This window comes from Leptosomus discolor, chromosome 5 (assembly GCF_034619465.1).
Source record: "Leptosomus discolor isolate bLepDis1 chromosome 5, bLepDis1.hap2, whole genome shotgun sequence".
Lineage (NCBI taxonomy): Eukaryota > Metazoa > Chordata > Aves > Leptosomiformes > Leptosomidae > Leptosomus > Leptosomus discolor.
In genome coordinates, this window is record NC_141395.1 from 16849907 (window position 1) to 16875373 (window position 25467).

A 25467-nucleotide genomic window follows, 5' to 3' on the forward strand; every position below is an offset into this window, starting at 1 on the left:
GGGGGCGGGTGATCCTTGAGGACGGCAGGGAACCCCAGCCTGCGTGGTCGGGGCCGGGACGTCAGTTGAGTTTGGGACAGGGGTGCCTGGGAGAGGAGTGGGGAAGGAGTCACCCTCACTTCGTACAGGGTGGTGAGGAAAGTAGGTCTCTGAGTGCTGGACGAGGCGGTCAGCCCCCGGGGCATAAGGCAGGGAGAAGATGGGATGAGGGCAGCTCCTGGGAGATGTGGTGGGAGCTAGGTCCTGGCTTGTGTCAGGAGGTTCTTGACCCGCGAGTGGGCCTTTCTCAAGGCAGAAGCTGACTCTGCCCTTTGGGGTTCAGTGAGTATCTGCTGCATGCTGTGAGATGCTCAAGAACTGGAAGGTGCTCAGGTACCAGAAATATGAAATGCTTCCACACAAGACACTGCAGAGATGTATTCCTTTGCCTGCATTTGCCTTTGCAGGGCTGTCTCTGCAGTGCAGTGTCCCTGTGCTTGGCTATTTTATCAGTTCTGCTGGGATTTGCAGAGAAGAGTGTTCAGAACTGTAGTGGAAAATAGTTTTTTTTTATTTCCTTTTTACATATGTTCCATCTATGTGGGACTGGCATGCAAAGCCCCAGCAGCAGTTGTCAGTGTCTGCTTGCTGATAATGGCACAGCATTGGTCTGATATCTTTGCTGTACTACTAGGCTATTGTGTAGGATCAGTTACAGTAATATTCAGTCACTAGCAATACAGAGTTATCAATACAGTAAGCATTTTTGGGGGAACAGAGTTGAAACTTCCTGTCTCTTTTTGCTGTTTGTGGTTTTGTGTTTTGTTTTTTTGTTTGTTGTTTTTTTTTTTGTAGACTGCCTTCCATTCCTGTAAGGAAGTAGATGCCTCTGTGATTAATTCCTGATGCAGTTTCAGTTCAGATTTATTGTTTGAATTGTTGAAGATGTCATCAGGCCTTACAGAGGAACAGAAGAGAAGAATTGAAGAGAATCGCCAGAAGGCTTTGGCTAGGAGAGCAGAGAGGCTAGCAGCCCAGAGGGGTGGGCAGGTGGGGATCACTGGACCTCAGGTGAAAGAACGGAGTCCAAGCAATTGGGGAAATGTGAAGGAAGAAAACAATCATGTCAGGTTCATTAGAAAGCACCAATGGGATCCAAACAGTCCTGCAGAGCAGAAGAACTATGATCAGAAAGATTATAATCATTACACTGCAAACCAACAGATGGCTGGTTCACATGGAGAGCAGCAAAAGAATTGTTTAGAGGACTTGGAACAAGCAAGTGGCATTAAGCAGTTCCCTACAACGATCCCAAATTCTCTAAGTTATTCCCATAAACATTATTTGGATGCTGGTGTTCAGGAACATGGACAACAAGCTTTAATTAATCTTGGTACATTCCAGCAGCCCAAATGCTACCCAGCTTTCAAAAACCCTACAGAACCATCTCATCCTAGATTAATTGATAAGGGGCACCCTGACGGTAGTAAAGATTTACAAAATCACAACAAATCTGCCATAAAATATGTTTCGCCACCAAGCAGCACCACCCTGAGTGATTCAGAAATGCTGATAAACACAAGCAGACCAACAGGAAGAGAAGCGGGAGGTGGTGCCTCTCAGGCCAGTGGTAGGATGCAGAAGCTGACCAGCTCTGCTGGTGCAGGCTCTACCTTTGAAGCTGCCTCTTGGAAGAAAGTGAATAGTGTTACAAAAGGAAAATGTGTGAAATATGGGGAAGACAGATTCCAGGTCGAAATAGGGTATAATGCTGAACTCGTTGCTGTGTTTAAGAAGATACCAAGCAAAAGCTATGGTAAGAATTGATTGCTGTTATCTGCTTTATGTTGGGTCGAAATTTCAGTGTCTGCTGGAACTGTAGTTGCTATAGACTCTTAGCAGTGCAGCTATTGCTGGGGTGGAGTATGTGGTATCAATGGGGGATTGGAAAAGTCTGAAATTGGAAAGAAATTCTGGGCATAAATAGCTTGAACTTGGATTTAGCCAAGGAATCAGAAGCCCTGCTGTATGAACAGTGCTTCAAGAAGTTTATTGATGGCAGCTGGTCAGAGTCTTTTGGGAGTGGAGGAAGAGAAGTTATAAATTGATATGGGAAAATGGGTCACTTCAGCCATAGTTCAGAGTTGATGAGCTGATTCTGTTAACTGGGTTACTGGGAGCAGTGGATTCTCCACTTTTTGGCTTGCTTCTGATCTTTTCTCTCTATTTGTTGTATTCTGCTTTTGTTCCTGCCCTGTACTGCAGCCCCCTGTGAACAGCTGCTGCTGCATTCTTCTTGTCCCAGTATTGATGTGCTCTATGGCTTTTTTGGCGTCATGTAGCTGTAAACTTGGGCATACTGTTTTTCAGATGTGTGTTGAAAAGTTTGCATGAGTAGATTGAATTGGCTCTTACCTTACATGAACATTTCACGACAGCAGTTTTTTCTACCCTAAATGATTCATATTTTGCCCTATTTTAGACCCTGCTATGAAAAAATGGAATTTCAGCCTGGAAGACTACAGCAGTTTCAGTAAGTAAATGATAATTTGTTGAATGATAGAAAAGAAGCCAAATCTTGACCCGCTTCCCCTGCCTTCCATAATTGTTATTTAGCTTTGTTACTGTCTGGAGTAACAAAAGTACTGTTACTCAAACATAATGCCCATCTTTTAGGCATCTGGCTCATAACATTTTTCTAACACTTTGAAGTTGATTAGAAATAACTTAATTTTTCATGTAATATAAATGCTGACCATAGGTTTAACTTTTTCTTCTATTGCTGAATTTTTCAGCAACCAACAAGCCTGATCATAGGAAAAATACCTGCTGTGCGGATATGACATAGGAATGTGTATTGAGAACTGAGTGTATCCCACTGGCTAATGCTTAATTTCTATGTCTGTTCCTGTATTTTCTTTTTAAATGGCTCTCTTTTTTTTTTTAACATTTTTTCCTGTTAATTTTGGGTGTTGGAAAAAGATTAATTCTTGGGGGCGGAGCTTTGAGTGAAACTGAAAATGGTTTTGCCTTTTTTTGGCATAATAAGGATGGCTTTATCTTTGTTGTTTTTGGTTTTGGTTTGGTTTTTTGTTTCCCCTCTCCTGTCATCTGTTCTGGAGAGATTAAGAGATGATAGAGGCAAACACTTCAGGTAAGCTTTCCAAAAGCACATTGTATTGACGCGAGTGATAAATCACTATTGATTTCAGTGGGAACAGAATTAGGCCTGTGTTGAGCACTTTGAGAAACCTACAGTTGAGTGCTGGTGTTTTAGCTTCCCATGTGGGTTGCCACACATTTATAATTTAAATGCTGCTGGTTTGCTTGAAGTGTATCGAGTACAGATGAGAGCAGAGTCTCTGCACCAAGGAGCCTGCAAATGAAGAGGACGGTTTTCAGGAATCAGACTATTTTCCTTAAAGCTGTCAAATATATGAGTTCTCTGGGGAAATTCCATGTTGACAAGTGAAGACAATATGTGATAAACATTGGGCAACAATATTGGGAGAAGAAATACCCTGAGAAAAGGGAACTGACTTGAAAGGGCCTTGGTTTCAAGTCTTGTAAGTGTAAAGACAATTATTTTAAAACTTCCCACTGTTAATTTTCTTCCTTGGAATAATTTTGTCCTATATTGCATTTCTTTTTTTGTACTATAAATTAAACATGCACTCAAGCCTAGAAACAGATGTTGAAATAAGAGAGTAAAATATCCAATTTCTTTCAGTATTAGTTGTAGAGGTGCGGTCTAATTATGCAATGCTAAAACAGTAGCATCTAAAGTCTTTTGTTTCGTTCATTGGGAGGAGAAAGTCTAAATTGGTGGTTTCTTAGTCCTCTACGTTAAAAATTACTTTCACTTGATGCCTTTAAACTTTTTCTTTGGAGTAGAAATCTCAAATGCTTGGGTTTATTCTGGAAGTCGCTTATTTTAAAATAGTTGGATGAAATCCAGATGATTTATTTATGATTAGGAAGCAAGTATCTGAATCTCTTTCTTTCTCCCTTTTCAAATCTTAACCACTGAACTTAAATTTTGTATGTTTTTGTTGCATATCAGTAAGTTGGACTATTTAAAAAGAAGCAGAGTTGATAATGATGCGCAGCTCAGCACTCCAAGGACTGGATTCACTCTGAACAGCTGCCGAATAGGGGATGTTGCCTCTCTACAAATACATGGAGGCAGAGTGTGCTTAGGGGTCCTCTGCTCTTGAGTCTAATGGACTCTGGAGATGTTTATGAATCTTTGTGTTACTGTAGCACATGTAAGTTTGAGTCTTGGGGATGAACTTCACTGTTTTGGTGCTGTAAAAATACAAGAAAAAAATGGGTTTTATTACTTAACCATCACAGTTCAGTTATAATAATAAAGACAACATATGGGTATAGATTGACAGAGACACAGAGAGAAGTGGAATGTTTCTTAGTGTGGATAGCTGTGGTCTCAGGCTAACAGCTGTAAAATGCTGTGTCCCTTCTCTCCCCGTGCCCTGGCATCATGACAGAGGTGGTTGCTAGTGATTTGTAAGATGGCTGGGGCAAAGTACAAGTCTAACTGTAAGACACAGTAGAATAAAGGGTGATGGACTTAAATTGTAACAAAGGAGATTTAGGGCTTTGAACTAGATTCCTTCCTGGCATTCTTCCTACAGTATTGTGAATATACAGCATTCCTCCTAGCTGAGATTGCATATCAGACATTTACATGAGGCAGGTGGCAGATATTTTTAGATTTTTCCTTTGCTGGCTGCAGAAGCACCTTCCAATCTTTTCATGCATGTACTATTGATCGCCATGCCCCTATCCCTACAATTTTGTAAGTGAAAATACTGTATGGCTGTGTGCAATTTACTGCTCAATATGGTTCTGCAGATTGCATGCCCTGGCCTAGTGAGACATGTTTTGGGATTGCTGACAGAGAGGGAGCCTAATGCAGTGACAATGCTGCACAGGCCCTTGTTCACTTACTGTCACGCGTTCTTTCTGCCCTTGCTGTGTTCTCTGTGGAAAATCCCACCAACCTGCTCCTCCAGGCCATTACTCTCTCTATTCTTTGTCCCTGTGAGTGAAGGCAGGGAATCATCATTCCTTTTAAACTTGAAGGTGCATGGTTTGTTTGTCATCCTCATGTCCCTTTTCTTCCCAAAGCATCCTGTGCATCTTTAGTTTATCTGTGTTCTCTGTTATTAAGTCTTTTCTCTATATCTCATGCTTGTCTCCCTAGTGGAAGCAGCAAATCAACTTTCGTCAGTAATTCTGGCACCACTGGAAGGAGAAAATGCAGTTGGCTTGGCATCAGGCCCTCATTTCGTTGGCAGTAGGATTGGTGTGAAATCCCTCTTGAAGATGTGTAAGAACTGGAAGAAACCCTCAGCCCTTGTCAAAGGGAAGTGCGTGCTGATCTCTCGCTTGCGGTTTGAGGTTGATATTGGGTATTCTGCAGAAGTGATTGGAGTGTTCAAACAGATGGATTCCAGAAATTATGGTGAGTCTCTGAAGGTTTCTCTTTATTCTAGTGACATTGTTGGGGCTGTTTTTGGAACGCTGTGAATGCTTCAGAGGAGAGAGATTGTGAGAGTACATCCCTCTGAAAGAGCTTGAGAGGATGTGCTTTGGTGAAGATTTTGAGAGCTCATGTAGTTCTAGTATTGTGCTGTATTTGTGTCCTGCACTTTACTCTGTGCCAGAATATGTCCTCTTCGGGGCCTGTTAGCCAAAGTGGTATTTCAGGACTCAGTGTGATTACATTTACTGTTGAGGTGGGATGTGCTGGTAGTTTGCCAGCAGTACAGGGACCATGCATAAGTTCTCGTCTTTATTATCAAATATGGTTGGACATTCTTACATTTCTCTTACTGTGGTGTATAATGGTTGCAACTGCCTGAGCAGAGTGAGTTCGCCAGCAGCTTTACTGTTGTTTTTTGAGACAAGTGGAACTGTAGAGCACTTTTTATGTTGACATTCAAATTTCAATGGTAAATGTCAATTTTTCACACTTGTAATGTGGGAAGTGAGGCACAGAGTAATGCAGTGACCTGTGCAGTGTCACAGCAGGTCAGTGACCGCCTTTGTTCTTTGGGCAGGGTCCCGTCTGGCTCATTGTGTCTTCAGCCGACTCTGAATTCACTCTGCCTTCCCTGGAAAGTTGTAGGCAGGTGCTACCCAGCGATAAACCTGCCAGACAAGTCTGACATTCTTATTACATTTTGGGTATTGATGAATTGGTGAATTTCCTCTGTACTGTCCTGAGCACATGGTCTGTAGGGTACAGAGGTATAATTGAAGGTGATTGTGTTAGTGACTGAAGTCAGGGTTTGTTGGTTAACAAATACACACATTCTTCATAATTTCTTGCAGTGAAGAGAAAGTGGTTCTGAAAATCCTTGGGCAGGTGGGTTTATTTCAATGGCTCATTAAGAGGAGCTGACCTTGGCTTGCTCTGGCCACTTCCAGATGTGTGCTTATGCTTTTAAGCCTTTTTCAAACTGTTTGCTTAATGTGAAAGCAAACAGAGGAGAATTGATTACTAAACAAAGTAAGAATTCTTTTAAAGCAGTTCTGAAATGCAGAGGATATGGATGTATGTTCTTACAGACAGAGAATTGTCTTTTAAAAAAAGAGACATGACAGTGTTTGTTGTAACTATTGCAGATGTGAACACCAGAAAGTGGAATTTCTTGCTGGAGGACTATCCCAAACTAAGTGAGTAGCTGTGTTTTCCTGACTAGGGCTATGTTCTGGGGAGACAAATGAATTCTAACTTCATTTCTTGGGCGAACCCTTCTCACTCTGGGGAGATAAGTTACTAATGAACTGCAAAGCAGGTGTCTTCCTGTTTTGTCAGACACTTACACTGTTTGCTTAGACTCAAAACTTTATAAATGTGTGTTAGTCATGGCAGTCCTTTAAGGGCCCATCGGGAAGGTGGCTCTGTTTTGTCAGATACTGCACTGAATTTCTGTGCTGTTTTGTAGAGCACATGGGTGCATTTACTATCACAAAGTTATTTTTTTATTGCTTATAAGAGCAGCTCTCCTTGAACTAAGGAGTTGCAGGAGAATGGATTCCTCTGTTCCCACTTGCTAAATTTGAAGAGGTCAGTATGGTGGCTGCCATGCCTTCCTGTCCTTATTTTCTGTCTTACTGACTTTTTTTAGCTGTGCTCCCCTTATCCTCAGTGCCAGCCTGCCTTGCTCCCTTTGGTGTGTCTATAATTCATAATCTGGCACAGCCACCCCTCGCTTAGAAAACAAATATGTATCAGCCTGTTTTATTTCAAATGCTTTGAGTAGCTGTGCTATTTCATTTCACACCCAGCAGATTTTGTTTTTCAGGTAAGAGTGCTAGGTTTTCAAGTCAACTGATGATTTCTGTAACAACCAGTTCATCCGCAGTTACAGTCTGGGTGCTGCTTAGCTGATTTTGTCCAGTCTCATATGTTACTGCTGGTAATAATGGCTTTGCAGACAGCACGCGAATGTTAAGTTTTTAATGTACAAGGCATTGTACAAGGCAGGTTAGAATTCAGGTTGCTTCCATAGCAGAGTTGATTTTGAGGCAAACAAGAAGAGCTGCTTGTTTCTCTTGCAAAGTGTGCAGATCTGCTTGAAGCAGAGGCATTCTTCTTGAAGCAGAATTTCATAGGCTATTAAAATGCTTTAGTGCTGGTTGATGGATGCTTAAAAGAAAGCTTGGCAAAAAAAAAAATCTTGAGCATCCTATTTTCCCTGGCAAGTGGAATCTAAGCACGTAGTTGTTGCTACAGTCTTCATTTCTTGGTAGAAGTTGATCAGTAGACTCCTGCCTTTATGCAGCTGTGTAATGCTGGTGAAGTTGAGACTCACTGAACTGAAATGTAGAACTGTGGTTTGTTGTGTTTTGCTTTTTTAAAAGAATGGATGCAACTTTGCAGAATAACCCAGTACCAGCAGCATGCTTCTGGCACATCTGCTTCTTAATTAAGTTTATAGACTACTTTGAGATGAATAGCATTACGCAAGTCCTAAGTATTATTATTTATCATCCCAGTCAGCCTGCTGTGTTTACCTTGGTACTTGTGTGAGGGTGTGTGGCTGTGGAATTTGATTGGGGTAAGCTTCAGAAAGATAACAAGCAAGGTGCTCTGCACAAGTCCTTAGAAAGCGTGACTGAGTGTTTCAGAGCTGAAATGCTGTTGCTCAGAGTAGTTTTTCCTCCAGCATGGGCTCCTGCTTCCACAGGATACCAATGCATGTTTAATAATTGAGTATCTGCATGCTCCTATGATGCATGTCTTAACATTAGTAATGGTTGTAGGGCTGAAGGTCACGTGGTGTGGCCTTGTAGGAACACCAGATCTTGAAACAAGTGAGTGTGTCTTGGTGGAGACTATTATGAAGCTCCTGGACTGGGATGTTGAGAGGCCCTGATCTCATTGAGAGCTGTTGATCTCTCGCAGTTTGCTAAAGGGCCTTTTGTATGTGCAAAGGGCCTGATCCTGTAGCACGTGCTAAGCAGTCTGAGCAAACACGTTAGCTCCCAGTCTGTCTCTCTTGGCCATGCTGCCTGGCAGTTGTATACATCACATGAAGTATTCAGAATATCGCAGATTTGAGGAAAGCGAAAAAATTTCTGTAAATTTTCTTGCAGGGTGTAATTTGTGAGGGCATTTGAGGCTTCTAGCACGTGCCTTTTTGAGGAACAGCATTTGCTTTGTGCCAGCATTTGTTTTGTACCTACGTCAAAATAAAAAAAAAGAAAAGAATTTAAAAGGCTGGTTGCCATTTCCAGCAGAGATCTGTTAGCTGGGAACTGTTTGTTGAGGTTAATGTCTCTTTGCCTAGTTGCTCAGTCATCTTTATATAAAGGTCACTTCAGTAAAAAATGTCTGTTGGATGAATCATGCTGGTGGCAGATATATCTTAATCACTCTCCCAGCTCATGTACGGAACAATAGCAACAGAATTATCAGTGAGCAAATTGTAGCAATTATGCTAACACATAGCTCAGTCTGTGAGTGTAATAACAAGCTTGTGCTGTACGTAGGGTGGAGAGAGTTCCTGCTATTGAAGAAGTATAAATGAAACTGGAGAGTTTAAAAAGTTTGGTCATTGCCCAGCCACAAATGGAAATCTTTTCATATGTATATTTCTTGGAATTGCTTTCCCCCTTCGTATGGCAGGGGTCCATCCTGCTGCTTTCCTCTTGGAGATAACTGACATAAAAATACCTAACTGAATTCTGGAGGTGCATTTACTGCTGGTATAGTGAGTTCTTATTTCGGTTGTTTTTGCAAGCAGAGTTGTTTTATGTCTTCCTAACTTCATATACAAAACAACCACTAAATTAAAAAGTGTTGCTCCCTTCAATAAAGGATCTTTTAATGCATAAAAATGCGTTTGTGTTCCTAGTGTAGAGGTGTCTTTTGTTTCTCAGTCAGTGGTCAAAGATTGATTATTAAACATGTTTTCCTGATCCCAGCTCACTGCATGTTTTAAACTGGTAATTTTTTTCATAGAAATTTACTGTTGGATTAAAAAGAAATACTTTTTTCTTTTTGGGATGGGGTAGAGAGGCTGCTGGAGGGCACTGAAATAGGGTTGTCTAGGAGGAGAATTGCCCTAATGCTTTGCTTGTTGTGATGCATGCGTTGAAAAGATGAAGGCCCTGAGGTCTTTGCATAATGGAGGCTGGGGATCCTTTTAGTGGGACTGGGAAGGTTTTATGCCGCAGATAAAGTTCAGAGGCTTCATGGTTGAAACAACAGTAGTTAGGAGGGACTCAAGTGGCTGCCTGTGGGCTGATTCTGGCCTGCAAGCTACTTCTGTCCAGGAGAACAGCAGTGGACACCAGCTGAGCAGGGTGTTGCTGTTGGTATCATATCCCTGAAGGATGGTTGTCAGAGTGCTGCTGCTGGTGGTACCAGAGCAGTTTCTCTGAGTCTTGAGGTGCTTCCTGTTTTCTTATCCAAATGTGGTAAATGAGGGTTGATAAAGTGCAGACAGAGCCAAACCTGTGTGAATTTGGAGAACAGAAGAAGAGATTTTTTTCAAAGCTGAAGATGTGTGATATTCTTCAGGTAACTGTGTCTCGGGTCACTCCTGATCACTCTGGAATGGTGGAGACCCCAGAAGTGTTTAGTGCAGAATCCCAAGGTCAAGATAAAGATGTCCCTGCCTTCTAGGCTTCAGGAGCTCTTTTGTTTAAATCTATACTTTTATTTCTGAGTGAAATAAGTCTTCTATGCCCTAAGATGCCCTCAGTGTGAATAATCCAGCTCCAGCTGTATTAGTAGCAATCATCTCTGAATGATGGCATCAGACTTTCCGTTTTTTATAACCAAGTCTAAATACGAGGGGAGGAGATGTGATTCATCATGTGGTTCTGAAATAGACTTCAAGGAAGAGGACAGGCCACCACCTGTGCATGATGCAGTGCTTTCTTGAGCTGTTTCAGGATGGAAAATAATATTGTTGATTAGGTCAAGGGTCATGCCCTGACATCCGTAATGTAAGTTGTGTATATGTTGCCCCTTCTAATAATAAACTGCTCTGTTCTTTGCAGTGGAAGTGTTACAGAGTCTTGTGTCAGTAGAAGTGGAGCCGCTGCCCGAGGCAGTAATACAAACCTTTGCCGCTCAGATACAGAGATCTACATCACAGACAGACATTCCTGATGCTGACCTTTCAGTAGTGGACTCCAAAATTGTGACGAGCCTCATGCCCTTTCAGCGGGAAGGTGTGAAGTATGTCCTTTTAGCATGCTGTTAAGAGCTAGTACTTGCCTAGAATTGTGTCTATTGGTGCCCAGGCTACATTCTCTTCCATGGAGGGCTCCATGTTCCTCCAGAGTCTTGGACTGTTACACTCTGGCATTCTAGACTCTTGGTCGTTTGGTATGGTGTGGTTTGTTTTGTTGGTTATTTTTTAAAAGGATTTTTTCTTTGGGTGACACATCTATTCTGTTTCTAGCTAGAGTTCTTCATCGTGAGTCAAGAGGAAAGCAGCATTTTGCTAGTCTCATAAAATTGTTCAAATGATACGTCTCTGATCTCCTTCTTGTGTTTCAGTATGTGCCTAATTATCATATGATTTTTTTATTTTGTACGGTGATGTCTTTTTTTTTTTTTTTTCCCCACAAATGCATCTCTCTTGCTTTTTAAATATTAGCTATACATGGGAAAGTGCCAGGAAATGGGACTCAGGCCCTGGAAGATTTAGAATGATTAATTGTATGTAGAGATAAACTTTAAATGTTGCTGTCCCCATCATACATGGTTATTAGTTGTTGACTTCAAGATGCAATCCAGAAAGGTCTGTACTTACTGATGTTGAAGTGGCATTGTTATTAATAGTATTTTCTTAGCTTGGCCAGGATGAACTCTGGGACAGAATGTGAGTAATATCATGGACAGAATGTGCTTTAAGTAATTGTAAATTGTAATGACTAGTTCTCATATGAAATCAAAGTCTCTAAGAACCGGGCTGAACCACTATGTTCAGGACCTTCCAAGCTTTGAGAGATTTGAGCGAGCTGCTCACTTGTGTTAAGACTAAGGGAGAAGATCCAATTTACTGAAGAACCTAGATCACTTCCAGGTGATCCACATTATAGGCTTGGTGATGAGTTGTGCTCATCTTGGCTGCCAGGACAGATAGTAACCCATTTCTTGACTCTTACTTATTTCTCCTCTCTATTTTCCGCAGTTTCGCAATTTTAAGAAATGGACGTTTACTTCTTGCGGATGACATGGGCTTGGGCAAGACCATCCAGGCGATCTGCATTGCTGCCTATTACCGAAAGGAATGGCCCTTGCTGGTGGTGACTCCTTCTTCTGTGAGGTTCACATGGGCAGAGGTACTGTGAGCTTGAGCATGTGCAGGTGGCCAGTAGAGCCATGTGTGATGGTTATGCTGTGTTGCACTCTACAAGTTAAAATTTTGAAAAGGTGTATATTAAGGGGAAGAAATTAAAAATTGTACTCATTTAGAAAGCTGAAGGGGGGTGAGATTGCTTGGTGTTGACTGTATGGTATATGCCTGATTTCTTTTATTGGCCAATTTTTCTTTTTGTAGTCCAGCTGATCTGTTGGAAAAAGGGAGATCTGGAGAAAAGTATCTCCTCTGGCCCTCTCTTAACTTTGTTCTTGCAAGTCATCTGGCTCCAAGGGTGTGTTTTACTCATCAGTGTCAAGGGCAATAGTTGTCTGTTGTATTCAAGCATTTCATAGCCGTATTTGACAGTCCCTTGGCTGGAATAGAAGCCCAGATGCTGGGATTCTCCGCTCTGTTCAAGAGGCCCCCTTATCATCATTAAGTGTCTGTTGTAATATGTCTTTTGGCTTGTCCATTGTGTGCTGCTGACTCCTCAAAGTCCTTTATTAATGTGGATCAGAAGCCCAAGAAAGCATGTATGACTGGGAAATGTATCTTGAAATAAATCATGGCTTGTACACTGAGGCTGTTGGGTTGCCGTAGGGTAGTGAAATATTCACTGTGGGAGAAAAAGCTGAGCCAGAGGTTTTAGGTAATTTTATATCTGAGCAGGAGAGGGTGGGAGTTTAGCTTTCCCTGGAGCGTTGCATTGGTGAGAAGTGTATTGATCAGGATTTGCTGGTTTTGTGCTGTAACCAGGTTGTTAGAGCATCTTGGCGAGTGTTTTCATGTCCAGTGGCACAACAAAATGTTGGATGACAAGAAAAGAAAATTGTTTACTGAATAAGGGAGTGATGCTCATGTTTGGTATTTCAAAGGCCTGTAGACCTCTGGGTCAACACCTAACCTGAATCCATGGCTTCTGTGTTCCCCTGCTGGGAGCAATTTGGGGCCTGGCTTCCTGAAGTACTGGGTACCTGCAGCCAAACTCCTATATCCTGCTTCAAGAGATTTAACCAATATGAGGTGTGTTTTTGTGGTGGTGTTTTTTTTTTTTTTTCCTTTGAGTGCTTGATTTCCTCTTTCTTCCCTTACTCACAACTCTGCAGGAGGCTGTTGTGGGAGATGTTTTGTTAGGACATTTGCTTTGTGGGAAGGATGCAAGTCTAAGAAACATGTCACAGAAAGTGTAAGAAGGTGGAGTTTATTATGGTTTGCAATATACTCAGTTCGTCCTTGCACAGATGTATTTTACTGTAATGGTAGAAGCCTTTGTGGTATCTGTGGAGCTGAATTGCCAGAAATTGTCTTCATCTCAGAGTTGTCAGCATTTTATTTTGGCTTTCTGGGCTCAGGCCACTGAATGCCTTTATGTTCAAGGTGCTGCAGAAAGCTGGTAGGAGGATGTGAGGTACTCTTGGGTGAGAAGTACTGCGGCCATGTGCATTTGGAGTTCAGCATTGAAACTTAAATAATTAACGGTTAGGGCAGTTTCAAAGAACTTCTTGTGGACAAAGGTCAGCATCAAGTAAGAAATATAGGATCACTTTTATGGTGTGAATTAGTCACATACCCTTTATAAAATGAGAGGGCAGTACACCTAGGAGCTTCCAGGTACTTTCCCATTGCTTCTACCTTTGTCTAAGTTTTGGTTTAGTGTCAGCCACATATTTTTTGGTTGGGATCTAACCTTGCTCACAAGTTGGCCTGTTTTGGTCATGGTGCTTACTGTGAGTGGTGAAGGATAGTGAATTGTTAGCCTCTCACATACTGAGAAATGTGAGAAACTCATGTTTAACTCCTCTGGCTGCTGCATGTGGTTGCTGAACAGAGGAGAGGACTGACACTTGAGGGATTTCCACAAATGAAGGACCTAGAGACAGAGATACCATTTCTCATCACTGCTTGGATACGTCTCTGTAGGGACAAAATCCTGATTGCTAAAGCCCCAGCCGGCTCTCTGTAGAGTAACATCAGAATTCAGATGTTGCAGAAAGGTTGGTGTCGCTGGCGACACAATTACAAGGGAAATGGTGGGTGCTCAGTAGGTGACAGATGGGTTTGAGGGAAGGTATCTTGCTCTGGTGTGTGGAGCACTTCCAAGAGGTTGATTTGATTGACTATTACCACATGTATTTCAGCTGCTGTCATAGAGCAGCTGGTGTGTTGTCAACTTGATCTTTTCATTTTGTTTGTTTGGGGTTGTGGCTTTTTGTTTGGTTTTGGGTTTTTGTTTTTTTTACTTCTAAGAAGGAGAGGTAGGGGAAGAGTTTTTGTTGATCTGGATGAGTTGTACTTCATCCTCACTGTAGAGTAAACATTGCTGCAGTGAGAGATGTCTGTGTTTCACAGCCTGAGGTTTCCTGTTGAGTGGGAAAACTAAATTTCCCTGTCAGTAGAGGTCACTGCCTTCTCTGTCTCTGGGCATAGCAGGTAATGTTGTCAGGAGGTTATGCACATTTCTACTACAGATCAGATTTTTTTTCAGTAAGAAGCACGAATAGAGCATGTTTGAGCCTTCCTAGCTGTGGAAGGTAGATTTGGCCTTATAGCCTGAGTTCTGTTCTTGATCTTCCCATTATTAGGGTTGTTGCCTTGGGAAGGGTTTTTGCCCTTACTTTGCTCCCAGCTGATGTCTAATGGTGAGTGGGGTGGCTCCATGTTCTAAGCATTCCTGAGGATTCTCTGTAAAGTGCTTTGGGATCCTGACAGAGGACATAAGCACCAGAAGACAGTTAATTCCTTTCCTCTTCCTCCAGGCATTTCACAGGTGGCTTCCATCCTTGAGTCCAGGTAGCACCAATGTCATAGTGACTGGCAAAGACAACCTGACAGCAAGCTTGATCAACATCATCAGCTTTGACCTCCTCAGCAAGATGGACAGGCAACTTAAGAGCACTTTCCAAGTAGTTATTGTTGTAAGTGGTACACTAAAATTTTGAAATTAGTTGTATGCTGCAAATGGGGTGACCTTTGTGTTGTACAGCAGAGAATTGTGAAGTGAGCCTTACTTAGGACTGAAACTATCTTGTAATTGTGGCTGCGATCACGGCTCTTTTCAGGAGCAGAAGCAGGAGGTTTCTCTGAAACCTTTTGAGATAACTACTGGAGTTTAATTCCTTTTTTATTCCTGAGGCTGTGTTTTCTTTCACTGGTTATGGTGCCTCTCTGATTTCATTGTGGTTGGGCATGTACTCTGCTGGAGAGAAAGGTGTTTAATGTGGTCTGTCAATGCAATAGTCTTGGAATTGTATCTTTTTAAGGGGATTGGACTTCAGGATGGTGTTAGTATTTATCCAGTAAACCAGATAACCTCTCAATATGAAGTATGTGGGTAAAGCATCAAAAAAACCTCCCTTTGCTTGTGTTCCACTGACAATCTGCATTAAGCCTTCTTTGATCATTTGTATAATTTCTTTTGTAAATCACTTCAAAATCTGTTTTTTAACCTTTTACAAAGCCATGGTAAAAGGCATTTTTCTAGATTTCAGTTACTAAAAATTCAAGGGATCTCTAGTGTTTCAAATCCAGCTTGGATCAATAGAAACCGAAAGTGTATATGTAGCTTACTATGAGTGTTTGATGTTCTCAGTCTAGTTTTCAGCCCACATATGCACCTGTCCTTAAGATCATGACAACTGGAACATAATAATTATTTTGTTTCTCAGCATTAGGGGGGAATGTGGGAATAGACGGAGTTCTTTGGAGACCAAACCTACTAATGGGGGAATTCACTTTTAAATTTTTTTTTTTCCCCACCCACTCTCTTGACAAGGCATTCTGTCAGAATGGAAATACAGATTGTTACTTTTGTATGCTGTTGCTTGGAGTAAAGGGACTTGGGCTCTAGGGCTACTGCCCTGGAGACTTTTACCAGCCCTGAGCTGGCAGATGTTCTTTCTGTGTGTTTCTATGTTCAAATTTGGACCCTGTGTATTTTTTTTTACAGATGAGAGTACTACTGAGTGCTGAGCTTTCCTGCTTTTTCCTCCAGTCTTCTTTTGATGGCTGGGAACATTAATGTAGCTTATTTGTTAATCAGGAGTGAGAAGGCTGTGCCTGAGAGGCTCAGCAGTTGTATTGTCTTTGCATGCATGGTTGCTTGCTTATCCACATGTGGAAAGATGAGAATGTAACCTCGGAGGGCGCCAATTACTTTTTGTGTCTAAGTTCTGCCTTGCTACAGCGGTAGAAACGAAGCCTGTTTGGGGGTGATGTCTCAAGTAGGAGGCTATTATCTACCTGGTGAGCCCTATCAGCAGAACAGTTGGATCCTAATTAGATTTCTTTTTCCTTATAGTTTTCATTAACCCCTTATTTAGGGAAGTGGCACTGTATAGGCCTCCTATGTTTGCTCCATTTAAAGGACACATAGGGGCAAATGAGTATTGGTGGTGGAAATAATGTTCCTCTTTCTCCTGTCTCCAGCCCCCTCTGCTCGCTTGTTTGTGATTGTTTGAGATTCATGGCTTTAAGGTTTGATTTCTGTTCCATTTGTTTGCAGCTGCAGGTTTGAATGTAGGAAGCCTGCAACTCTCCATGCTGTCTTTTTGTTTAGAATTTGATGTGACTGTCCCAGTGCTTGAAACATCCTCTGGGATGACAGGCTTGTAATATTAGATAGCTGAGATACTGGGTATTTGTTCTGTAGCCTGTGATTGGGCTATGGATCAGAACTGTCTTCACTTCCATGCTTGTTTTGTTTCAGGATGAATCTCATTTCCTAAAGAACATAAAAACTGCACGATGCCGAGCTGCCATGCCTCTACTCAAGGTGCGTATGCTGGGTGCCAAACCTGCAGCAGCTAAGGTCAGGCTCCCAAAGCAGTGTTGCTCCATTTACCAGGTTTAGGAGCCAGCAGCTGAACCCTGTTGTTGTGCAAGTGGAAATCCGGGTAACTTTGTAGATCCAAGAGCAAAATTTGTCTCTGGGTGAACCACTTGTTTCCATACAAATCTTAGATTGTAAGACCTAACAAAAGAACTTAAGAAGCTCCCTTGATCTAATTCTGGTACTGCCACTGATGAGTTTTAGGGTGATGGGGGGGGGGGGGGAAGGGAATGTCAGAACTTATTGAATGTATTCAGGGAGAGCAGAAGGAATACAGTAGTGTCAACATAGCCTGTTTAATGGAAATAATCATTATCAGTTACTACTTGGCACACAAATCACTGCTGTATATCAAAATGACGTTACCTGGGTCCTTTCCTTGGCTTTGGTTTTGGGCTCTACTCTGTTACTGCAAGCTTCCGATGTATTTGCATGGCTTGGGTTCAGGGGCCCTCCTGCTGGTTAAATGTACAGAACTAGTAGGAAATGGCAGAATGTGAGGTTAGCAAGACAGGTGGCCCACAGAAGGGAGGCAATATTCAATTATGCAATAACAGCAGAAATATAAATTTTAATATCTGCCTGTTGTCCTGGAATCAAAGAATCAGACTCTCCCTGGTAGCCTCTAGCAGATTAAGGTTATGAGTAGTTTCTAGACTCTGCAGAGTCTGTACATTAGAACAAGGTAAATGCAGTTCATCTTCAGCAGTTATCAACAAATGTGTATAAAGAGAAGATTTGATCTGTGATGGCTTTATAGCAACCAGCTTTTGTATACAAGGTTCTTAATGACAAGTTGAAAGTGGTTGTCCTTGAATAAATTCATTGTCCTCTTTAAAGGCCTGATTCTTGTCTTCTCTTGGCTTTCAAATTGCTTAAGTCTTGTAATGTTTGGAAACTAAGTAGGAAGTCCAATTTTATGAGCAGTTTGAAGTACAATAATTAGGGTGTATGCCTGAAAATCGTGGAAAATAACAAATTTACCTCATTGCAAAATGCTCAAAAAGTGGCCTCATCCTTTCCTACTTGTAGATTTGTAAGTATCAGCTTGTCAGAATTATTTGCAGGCTGCAAGATATGAGAGAAAAATGGTAGCCATTAAGCAGAGGTTAATTGCCTGTGTGCTCTTAGTGAGAATTTACAGTTTTATGCTGTCAGATCACTGTGACATAATTCATTACAGAATTCAGAACTGGTGCTTCTGAAACTGAGTTTCAGTCTTCTGAAAGCATTAAGAGTTTTGTGTTCATATCGTGTATTATCTCACCTGCAAACAGCATACAGTACCAGATGTTTTGTGTTAGATGTTCAGGTAAATTTTAATCTCCTGCTTGCTGACTCTAACTTCTGGAGTATTTGCTGTAATAGCCACTCCTCTGCCCTTCTTGCTTTCCAACACAGGCATTTTGCTCTAAAACTAGCCCCTTTGGCAGCTTTGTCTTAAGCTACTAGTGAGTGATGCTGTGTTCACTGCTGGCACAGCACATCACAGCAATGCTTTTGTATTTGAAAGAATTGCCAAAATATGAAGGGTTTTCATCACTTGAATATGGATTTAACAGCTATACTGTGTCATCTTTATAGTAAATGGTCAATGGGGTAAAAATGGGAGTCTTTTCAGTATTTTACATGATACTTTGAGATTATTCAGTAAGAGGCATTGATAAACATGCTGCTGACGATAATATTCTTGCTCTTGTCTTCTTTATGCTAAAAGGATTAGAGCAGTACTGGGACTGCTAGAGAGACCAAAAAAAAAGATGAATCCGTAGGCAAGCCCTTGATAGTGCACTGCTTCCAGCATCTTGGTCCCTGCCTTAAGGTCCCAGTGTGAAGCCATACTAGTGCTGTAACCAGAGCCCCTGGAGCCAACTTGTTCCTTGTCTACCTTCTAAGCGTTGCCACTTGTAACTGTTGTTAGCATTATACTACTTAAAACTTTTGGAAAGTACCATAGTTGCTTATGTTTCCTACAAGGTTCCCAACATCCTAAAGCATGAAAGCTTAGCCTTGAGCTGGCTTTTGGGGTCAGAAAAAAAAACAACCAACCACCTCCTAAGAAATGTGATCCTTGGTCCTTCCATGCTACAAAGATTTATGAGTCCATAATGACACTGGACAGATCTAAGTTAAAATGTTTCTGAACCTGAAATGTTTCTGACACTTCCACCCGTACTTAATGGATTCTTTTTATCTTGGTAGCATCTTCTCCTGTGACTTCTCTATTTCAATAACAAGTAAAATATAAAATAAAATATAAGAATTGTTGTGAGTGTTTGGACAGAACTGCACAATAATCAGATTAAATCAATACATTCATAATAAGGATGACTTACATTGGATATTCATTTTGAATCTGCCTTGTTAGATAGCCAAGCTGAATCTCCACCTCTGAAATATTTAACCCATGGTTACAGCATTTAAAGCCTCATTTTAGTTTTAATATCTGACATTGACCGGTTTTCAAAATTAAGTGGTATTTTTAGTCAGTAATAATTCATCTTCTCCTGCTCTCTTGTATACCTTGCCGAGCAAATGTGGTATGGAATTGTCAAGTAGAACTGTGTATTAAACATGTGGCCTAAGTTTGTCAGTGGGGAACTTCTAGAAATTATTTTTTAGTATTAAAAAACCCACAAACCGTGTTTGTGTGCAGTATTCAGTGTGGTAGTATTCAGTATCTTTTGTGACATACTTAGCTGCTACCCTGAGAGATATTTGGGAAAGTTTTGTTTGGCACAGTAGGAAGTCAATGCAAAAAGACTTTTTAGTGCACTTTTATAAAGGCTGGATGTATGCGATGACCATGCTCGCTATCTGGTAGCTTGCCCCAGGTTGTCATTAGTTTAGAATAAGTATATAGGCATGTTGTGACCGTTTATTGTAGCTGGACAAAACTTTGAGAGGAACTTACAGTTACACAAACAGTAAGATAGGGTGAGCTGAAATAGCATCAGCAAAATGTTTAGGCCAGATTTCTTACTCTCTTCACATTCCTCGTGGATGTAGAAACTTGTGCAGACTCATACATGGGGGAGAATGCTTCATCCGCCTACATGGAACCAGGTGTCAGAGTGTGTACACAATCTGTGTGCATCCCTGCAAAATTACAGAGGCAGTTGGATTGAAAGCCATAGTAGAAAACAGTCCTTTGATGTTTTGTCATGTGGCAAAAATCCTGCTTTCAAGCTCAGCCAGCTTTCACACTGGCCAGTGTGTGCCAGCAGCTGTGTGATATCTGTCCCCAGCTTCTAGCACTCTTGAGTACCATGAGATGCTGAAGTTCCTGTGTTCAAAGTGGTCCTTTTGTCTTGTTCCCATGCCCATCAAAGTGAGAATAGCCTCATATTGTTGGGCTTTGGTCAAGTCTCCAAAAGGCCTTGTCAGGCCTGGCTTGTCTCTGCCCCTAATCCAGAGCTGTGGCAATCAATAATAGGACCTACTTGTCACCTTGCTGTTTTCTTTAGTCTCATGATTGGGACTAAGTTCTCCTGGGCACAATAACAATGCTGATTGTTCCCTTTGCCCTTTGCCCGTGCCCTGCATCTGCTTCCTTCAAAGGCAGGAAGGTCATGGTGTTACACCTTTTGTAACCATTTTGTTTTTACCTTCCAAGATTAGATTGGCCCAGAGACACGAACATAGGAGAGGGAGTATACATGCTACTAATATCCATGAAACAGCAAAGCCCTGGGGGTGTAGATGAAGAAGAAACAACAAAACAGAGGTTTTTTGCTGATCTGTGGTGGGATCTCTTGGGGACCAGAGTGGAAAGGATTCTACATCCTTCAACCAGCCAAAGTGCTGCATGGTCTTTGTTCTTCTGTAATTGTATGGAGTACTGCAAGGCAGTGGAAACTGCTGAAAGTCCCAGCGGAACATGGATGAGTTTCTTGGAAGCATAAGAGAAAGTTTTTACTAAAAGAACTGGGTTAGAAAGTGAGAAATAAAAAGTAGTATCTAATCAAAGATTCCAATGGCATAAAATGGCCTTATTCCTGTTGTGCTGTCTATGGGCTTTGTTCCACAACATTTGGGTGGTATTACTGATGTGATTGTTCTGTTGAGCTGTTGTTCAGGTTAATAGCGTGATGCACATCCTGATGTTTGCAGGGTTAAAGGTCTTTGTTTCTATTAGGGAAGGCCAAATACATGGTGTGGCTGGAATGAAGTACTCTTTGTGCTTGTTTTAATAAAGGGATGCTTAAAAATAATGGAGGGAAATAGGTCGATGCTGAAGGTAGAAGGTGAGGAGGGGACACAAAAATCTCCCTTTCCAGTGGGAAATAAGTTGCAGCTGTCTTTAGGCATTACAAATCCATATGAATTGGATAAGTAAGCGTTTGCTTATTGTCATCTGCTGAGAGAAGGAACTTCATCCTGAAATTGGAGAAACTGGGCCCTTAAGGCTGCATCTTCAGATCTGCTCTTACCTTCCGATTTCCCTTCCTTCTTGAAATCAGAAGGCAGTGCAATTTGCTTCAGTTACAGCTGATCGTCACCATTTGATGCATATTCTGTGTCTAAATGTCACTTAAGAATAGAGAAAGGCATTTGTATTTTTTTGAATAACCACTGTAGGATCATCTTATGAAATGCAGAGCCCTATCTATCTTACCCAAGTACAGAAACAGACTCCTCAAAACAGCTGCAACCCTTTCCCTTTATTGAATCTTCTATTTCATCAGGTGATTATCTCTATTGTATTATGGCTGCGCTCAGATTTTTGTATTTCGCAGGATAAGGTATTCTTATGCTAAGCAGTTTTAAATGACAGAGTAAGCAAAAACTGGGGACACAAGTAATTGTACAGCCAGAACTAGCCACACTTATTTAAGAAAGTATGTCAGTCTGTTAGCATATGGCAGAGCTCATGCTGTGAAATTCATTTAACACAGAGATGGTCATTGTATGTTAATGAGGCTCCTTGCATGTTCAGTTATTTCTTTGTGGCATAACCACTCCTCCTCGCCTACTCCCCTTCAAATCAGTTGGGTGCTGGGTTTTGACCTCTAAAGTGCCATCGGGGGGTTACCATTTCATAAATTACTCTTTGACTTTCAGAAGTGACTTCTGTAAATGTTGTCACAGCTGTGGAATTAGTTTTTGCTGATGTTTTGTGTGTGCAGATGTAATGCTATAAAGCTGCAGTTGTGTTACTTAGTAAAAGAGGGCTACAGACCGGGTTTCTGCTAGTCAAGCCACTGTCAGAGTTCCCTTAAGCAATCTCACAAGAAAGCAGCTGTCCTCTCACAAGGACACATGAGAGGGAGGAGTGCTTCTGGGGAAGATTAAACTTTATGCCTAAATGCTAATGAGCAGCTAATGTTAGTTCTCCTATGTGAAAATATGTATCAGTTGATTACAGATCTGGTTTCGGTGGAAAGTCCTTGGTGGTCCCTGCAATCTTATTTTCTGTGCTGATAGACCTCGGAAGAAAGAGGGTAAACTCTCACTCTTGACAGCACAGAAGGTTCAGCAGGAAACGAGAATTAAGCAGTGATCATCAGAGACTTCTCTGCGGGAGCAAATCTTTATTGGCATGTATTCAAAACGAGTTGCCATTAGGAAGAAAGAAATGTGAATCAAAGCCATTTCTTTAATCCAGAATTTAAGTAGGCCTTCAACACGTGGAAACTTGTCTTCCTAGGATTTTTCTTTCTTCTCTTCTTTCTTGGGCTCCTTCTGTCATGGACTTTAAAACTGAAAGGGACCCTTGGAATAATGAGTTAGACAACCGATGTTCCAGGCAATTTTCTGGAAGAAATTACTTAAAGTTCTTCACATCTTTTGTAGAGCTAGTGTTTTCTGGGGTTTTTTGGTGGTGGTGGTTTTTTGGTTTTGTTTTTTTGTGGTGGTTGTCAATATTTTTATTTCTCGATTTGTTTAAAATGATTAATTATAGAAGATGTATCACAGCCCTTGGTAAGTGCTCGCAATGGTTAGAGACACTATCTGTTCAGAAATAAGTTGCACGCAGCAAAGCAGCAGCTGGACAAGTTTAGAATTCAAATAACCTGGAACTTCATCATTCCTTCTTTTGATACCTATTTAGGGATTGGGGAAAGAGCCTGTCTAATTCTTTTGACTACTGGGGAATTAGTGTTCCACCCTGTTCTTATGTAGCTCCGGGGAACACCCTCCAAAGAGAAGGACCCTTGAGAATGGCATAAAATCTTTCAACACATTTGGGTTTATGTTGCATTTAATATGTCCCTGGTGTGTTTTAAGGGAACTTTTTCTTGCTTCGGTTTGATCCAGAGTTATTTGGAATGAGCTGTCTGTAATTGCATGACCTCCATGTTGTCTTTTTCCTAGCAGTGGTCTTCTGTTAGTCCAGGAGAAAAAAGCTTAATTTGGAGGCTTCTTGCGCATGTGGGGCTGGCTTGTCTTGCATTTCAGCAGATTTCTCAGGATAGTGTCAGTTTACTTTTCAAAGGCTTCTGTATTGTCTAGGTTCTGCTCAGTTTTCCTCCACTGTTACCTTGATTTTAAAAACTGACCTAATTTCTGCTTTATTGCTTTGTTTCCTCCTGGGATCTGGTATCTTTGGTCTCTGGAACTCCTCCCTCTTTAGAGTAGTGTAGGCACCTCCGTCTTGTGCGAACTAACTCTCACCTTCCGACCAAAGGTTTGGCCTCTCCTCTTATTTAGTTCAATAAGTATCCTGCTTTTTTAAATGTTTGTGGGAATTGTCTGATCGTTTCCTTCTGACCTGTTTGATAGGGATGGAGGGAGAAGGCAAGTCCCACCTTGATTACAACCTATATATAAATATCTGATAAAGAGTCCTGAAATTAATTTCCGGTAGCTGATCTGTGAGCTCTTTTTCCGCTAGATTTGGTCGGTGAGTGGATGAATCAGCTGAATAGATTTGGGTGACTGGTAGATCTCAGTGAAACGATAAAAGAATTTAATTTTCTTTTTCATTTAAATGTGAATGAGCTGTTGGTACAGATGTCACTCAAGAATCTCTTTGTTATTTTAATGAACTTGCATTAAACCATGCAGGAAATTACATGGCATGTGTAATTTACCTACTATATGTGAATTTACAGCAGGAGAAATTCATAGCTCTCATCTAATAATAGAATTAGATAATAATGGAAGTATAAGGGTAGAAATGCATCTTGGAGGTTTTTATGTCTATAGTGTAATTTTTTTCCCCACTTTTTGGGAGCACCTACTTTAGATACGGGTTTCCCACCCCCTTCCTGTCTCCCTTACAACATGTTTTACCATCTTCTTCCATGATTCGTGTTTATTAACTCATGTTCTAGCATCCAGACAGCTGTGCCCAGACTCACCATGGCTGTCAGATGGGCATCTTCTGGTTCTGCTTAAGCAGCTTCATCTTTCTCTACTTGCTAGTAGAATTTAAAAAGAAGAAAAAAATGAACAAAAAGTAAGAAAAAATTCCTACTTCTCTGGATCTCTTCTGCTTTTGTTAGGAAGAGAGTCTGTTTATGGCTTGCTGTGGCACATTTATTACAAGGGAATTCATTTTGGAGGTGAGGATGTACTCGAGAGGTGTGTCATTTTCTTGTGACATCTGATGCCAACTGAAATGTTGAGCCAGGCATAAGATATTAATGTGTCTAGTGGGTAAATGCCAATTTAGAAAGTACTCATAAAAATTGATGTGCCCTTCCCTTACAGCATGTGGATGATGAATAAGAAACAGTATGGTTTGTCCTGCTTCCTAGAAGTTTTAAGCACTGTCGTTGAGTGTCTTCAGGCAGTGAAGACTGAAAGTATCTGTGGAAGGTGAAGTATTGTTCTGTTTAGGGTGCTTGGACAATGGTTCTGGCATTTCCTTTCAGGACTAGGGATTACTCCTTAGCAGGTTGTGCTTATATTGTAAGCTGTATGTTAATGATGCTCTGTTTTGCTTTCCCAGGCTGCCAGGAGAGTGATCTTGCTTTCAGGAACCCCTGCCATGTCACGGCCTGCGGAGCTCTACACGCAGATTGCAGCTGTCCAGCCAGCCTTCTTCCCACAGTTCCACTCCTTTGGCCTACGCTACTGTGATGCCAGGAAGGTACTTCACTGGGGGAAGTGGCAGACTGGGACTCTGCAAACATTTTTTTTTTTAATTTTTTTTTTTTTTTTCAAAATGTGGAGGCTTTTTCTTTCTTTCCTTCTATCTGATGTTACATCTTTTTTGAGAAAGTCTCACTGCAGAGTAACATTCTGAAAGCTCTCAACTGAGAAGCTTTAAATGCTGCAATGGTGGGCCTGAGGCATGGAGGCAGTAATGCTTCTTGTCAAAATCCACCCTGAAAGCCATGAAAGTAAATAGCTTAAAAAAAAAAAAAAAAAAAATTTGCCGTAGCTGGGGAAAGGAGCCTATTCTAATAAGAAACTGTGCCCAGAGTGTTTTAAGTGAGCAGAGTAATTATGGGGCTTGCAGGTTTGGGCTAGTTAACAAAAAACAAACAAACCCCAAACCAGTTTCTAGTCTGCTTTAGTGACTGTTTAACAGAGTAAGGCCTATGTAGCTTGGGATTTTGGATTTTATACCTCTAGGTAAGTAAAAAAATGAAGACCTATAGTTTGTCTTTGTATTCCACCCTCTTCTAATTCAGGGAATGGATGTGTTCCTCAGCATGTCTTGAAAATAAATTAACTTCTCTTATCTCTGCCAGCTGCTCAGCAGTAGTTTCAGCAGAGTCATTGAGTCCAACCACTGTAAGATCTTGGCTTTGCAGGAAGCCAGCATTTGCAGCCATGATGGAAGGTGTCTTGTTCTGCTCTCAACATATGGGCAACTCAGCTTTGCTTGGATTTGCCATCTCTAGG

At 41.3% G+C, this 25467-nt stretch overlaps 1 protein-coding gene across 1 annotated transcript in view; it reads left to right on the top strand.

The window, feature by feature from the left end:
* Positions 1–924: 924 nt before the first annotated feature.
* The window catches only part of SMARCAL1 (SNF2 related chromatin remodeling annealing helicase 1), a 36931-nt gene continuing 12388 nt past the window's right edge, over positions 925–25467 (top strand). Inside the window, exons 1-9 of the mRNA XM_009961121.2 lie at positions 925–1795; positions 2462–2512; positions 5207–5467; positions 6634–6684; positions 10525–10705; positions 11667–11817; positions 14594–14752; positions 16543–16608; positions 24566–24706. Of these exons, the coding sequence (XP_009959423.2) occupies positions 925–1795; positions 2462–2512; positions 5207–5467; positions 6634–6684; positions 10525–10705; positions 11667–11817; positions 14594–14752; positions 16543–16608; positions 24566–24706 (1932 nt within the window). The remainder of the gene's footprint in view (positions 1796–2461; positions 2513–5206; positions 5468–6633; positions 6685–10524; positions 10706–11666; positions 11818–14593; positions 14753–16542; positions 16609–24565; positions 24707–25467) is intronic.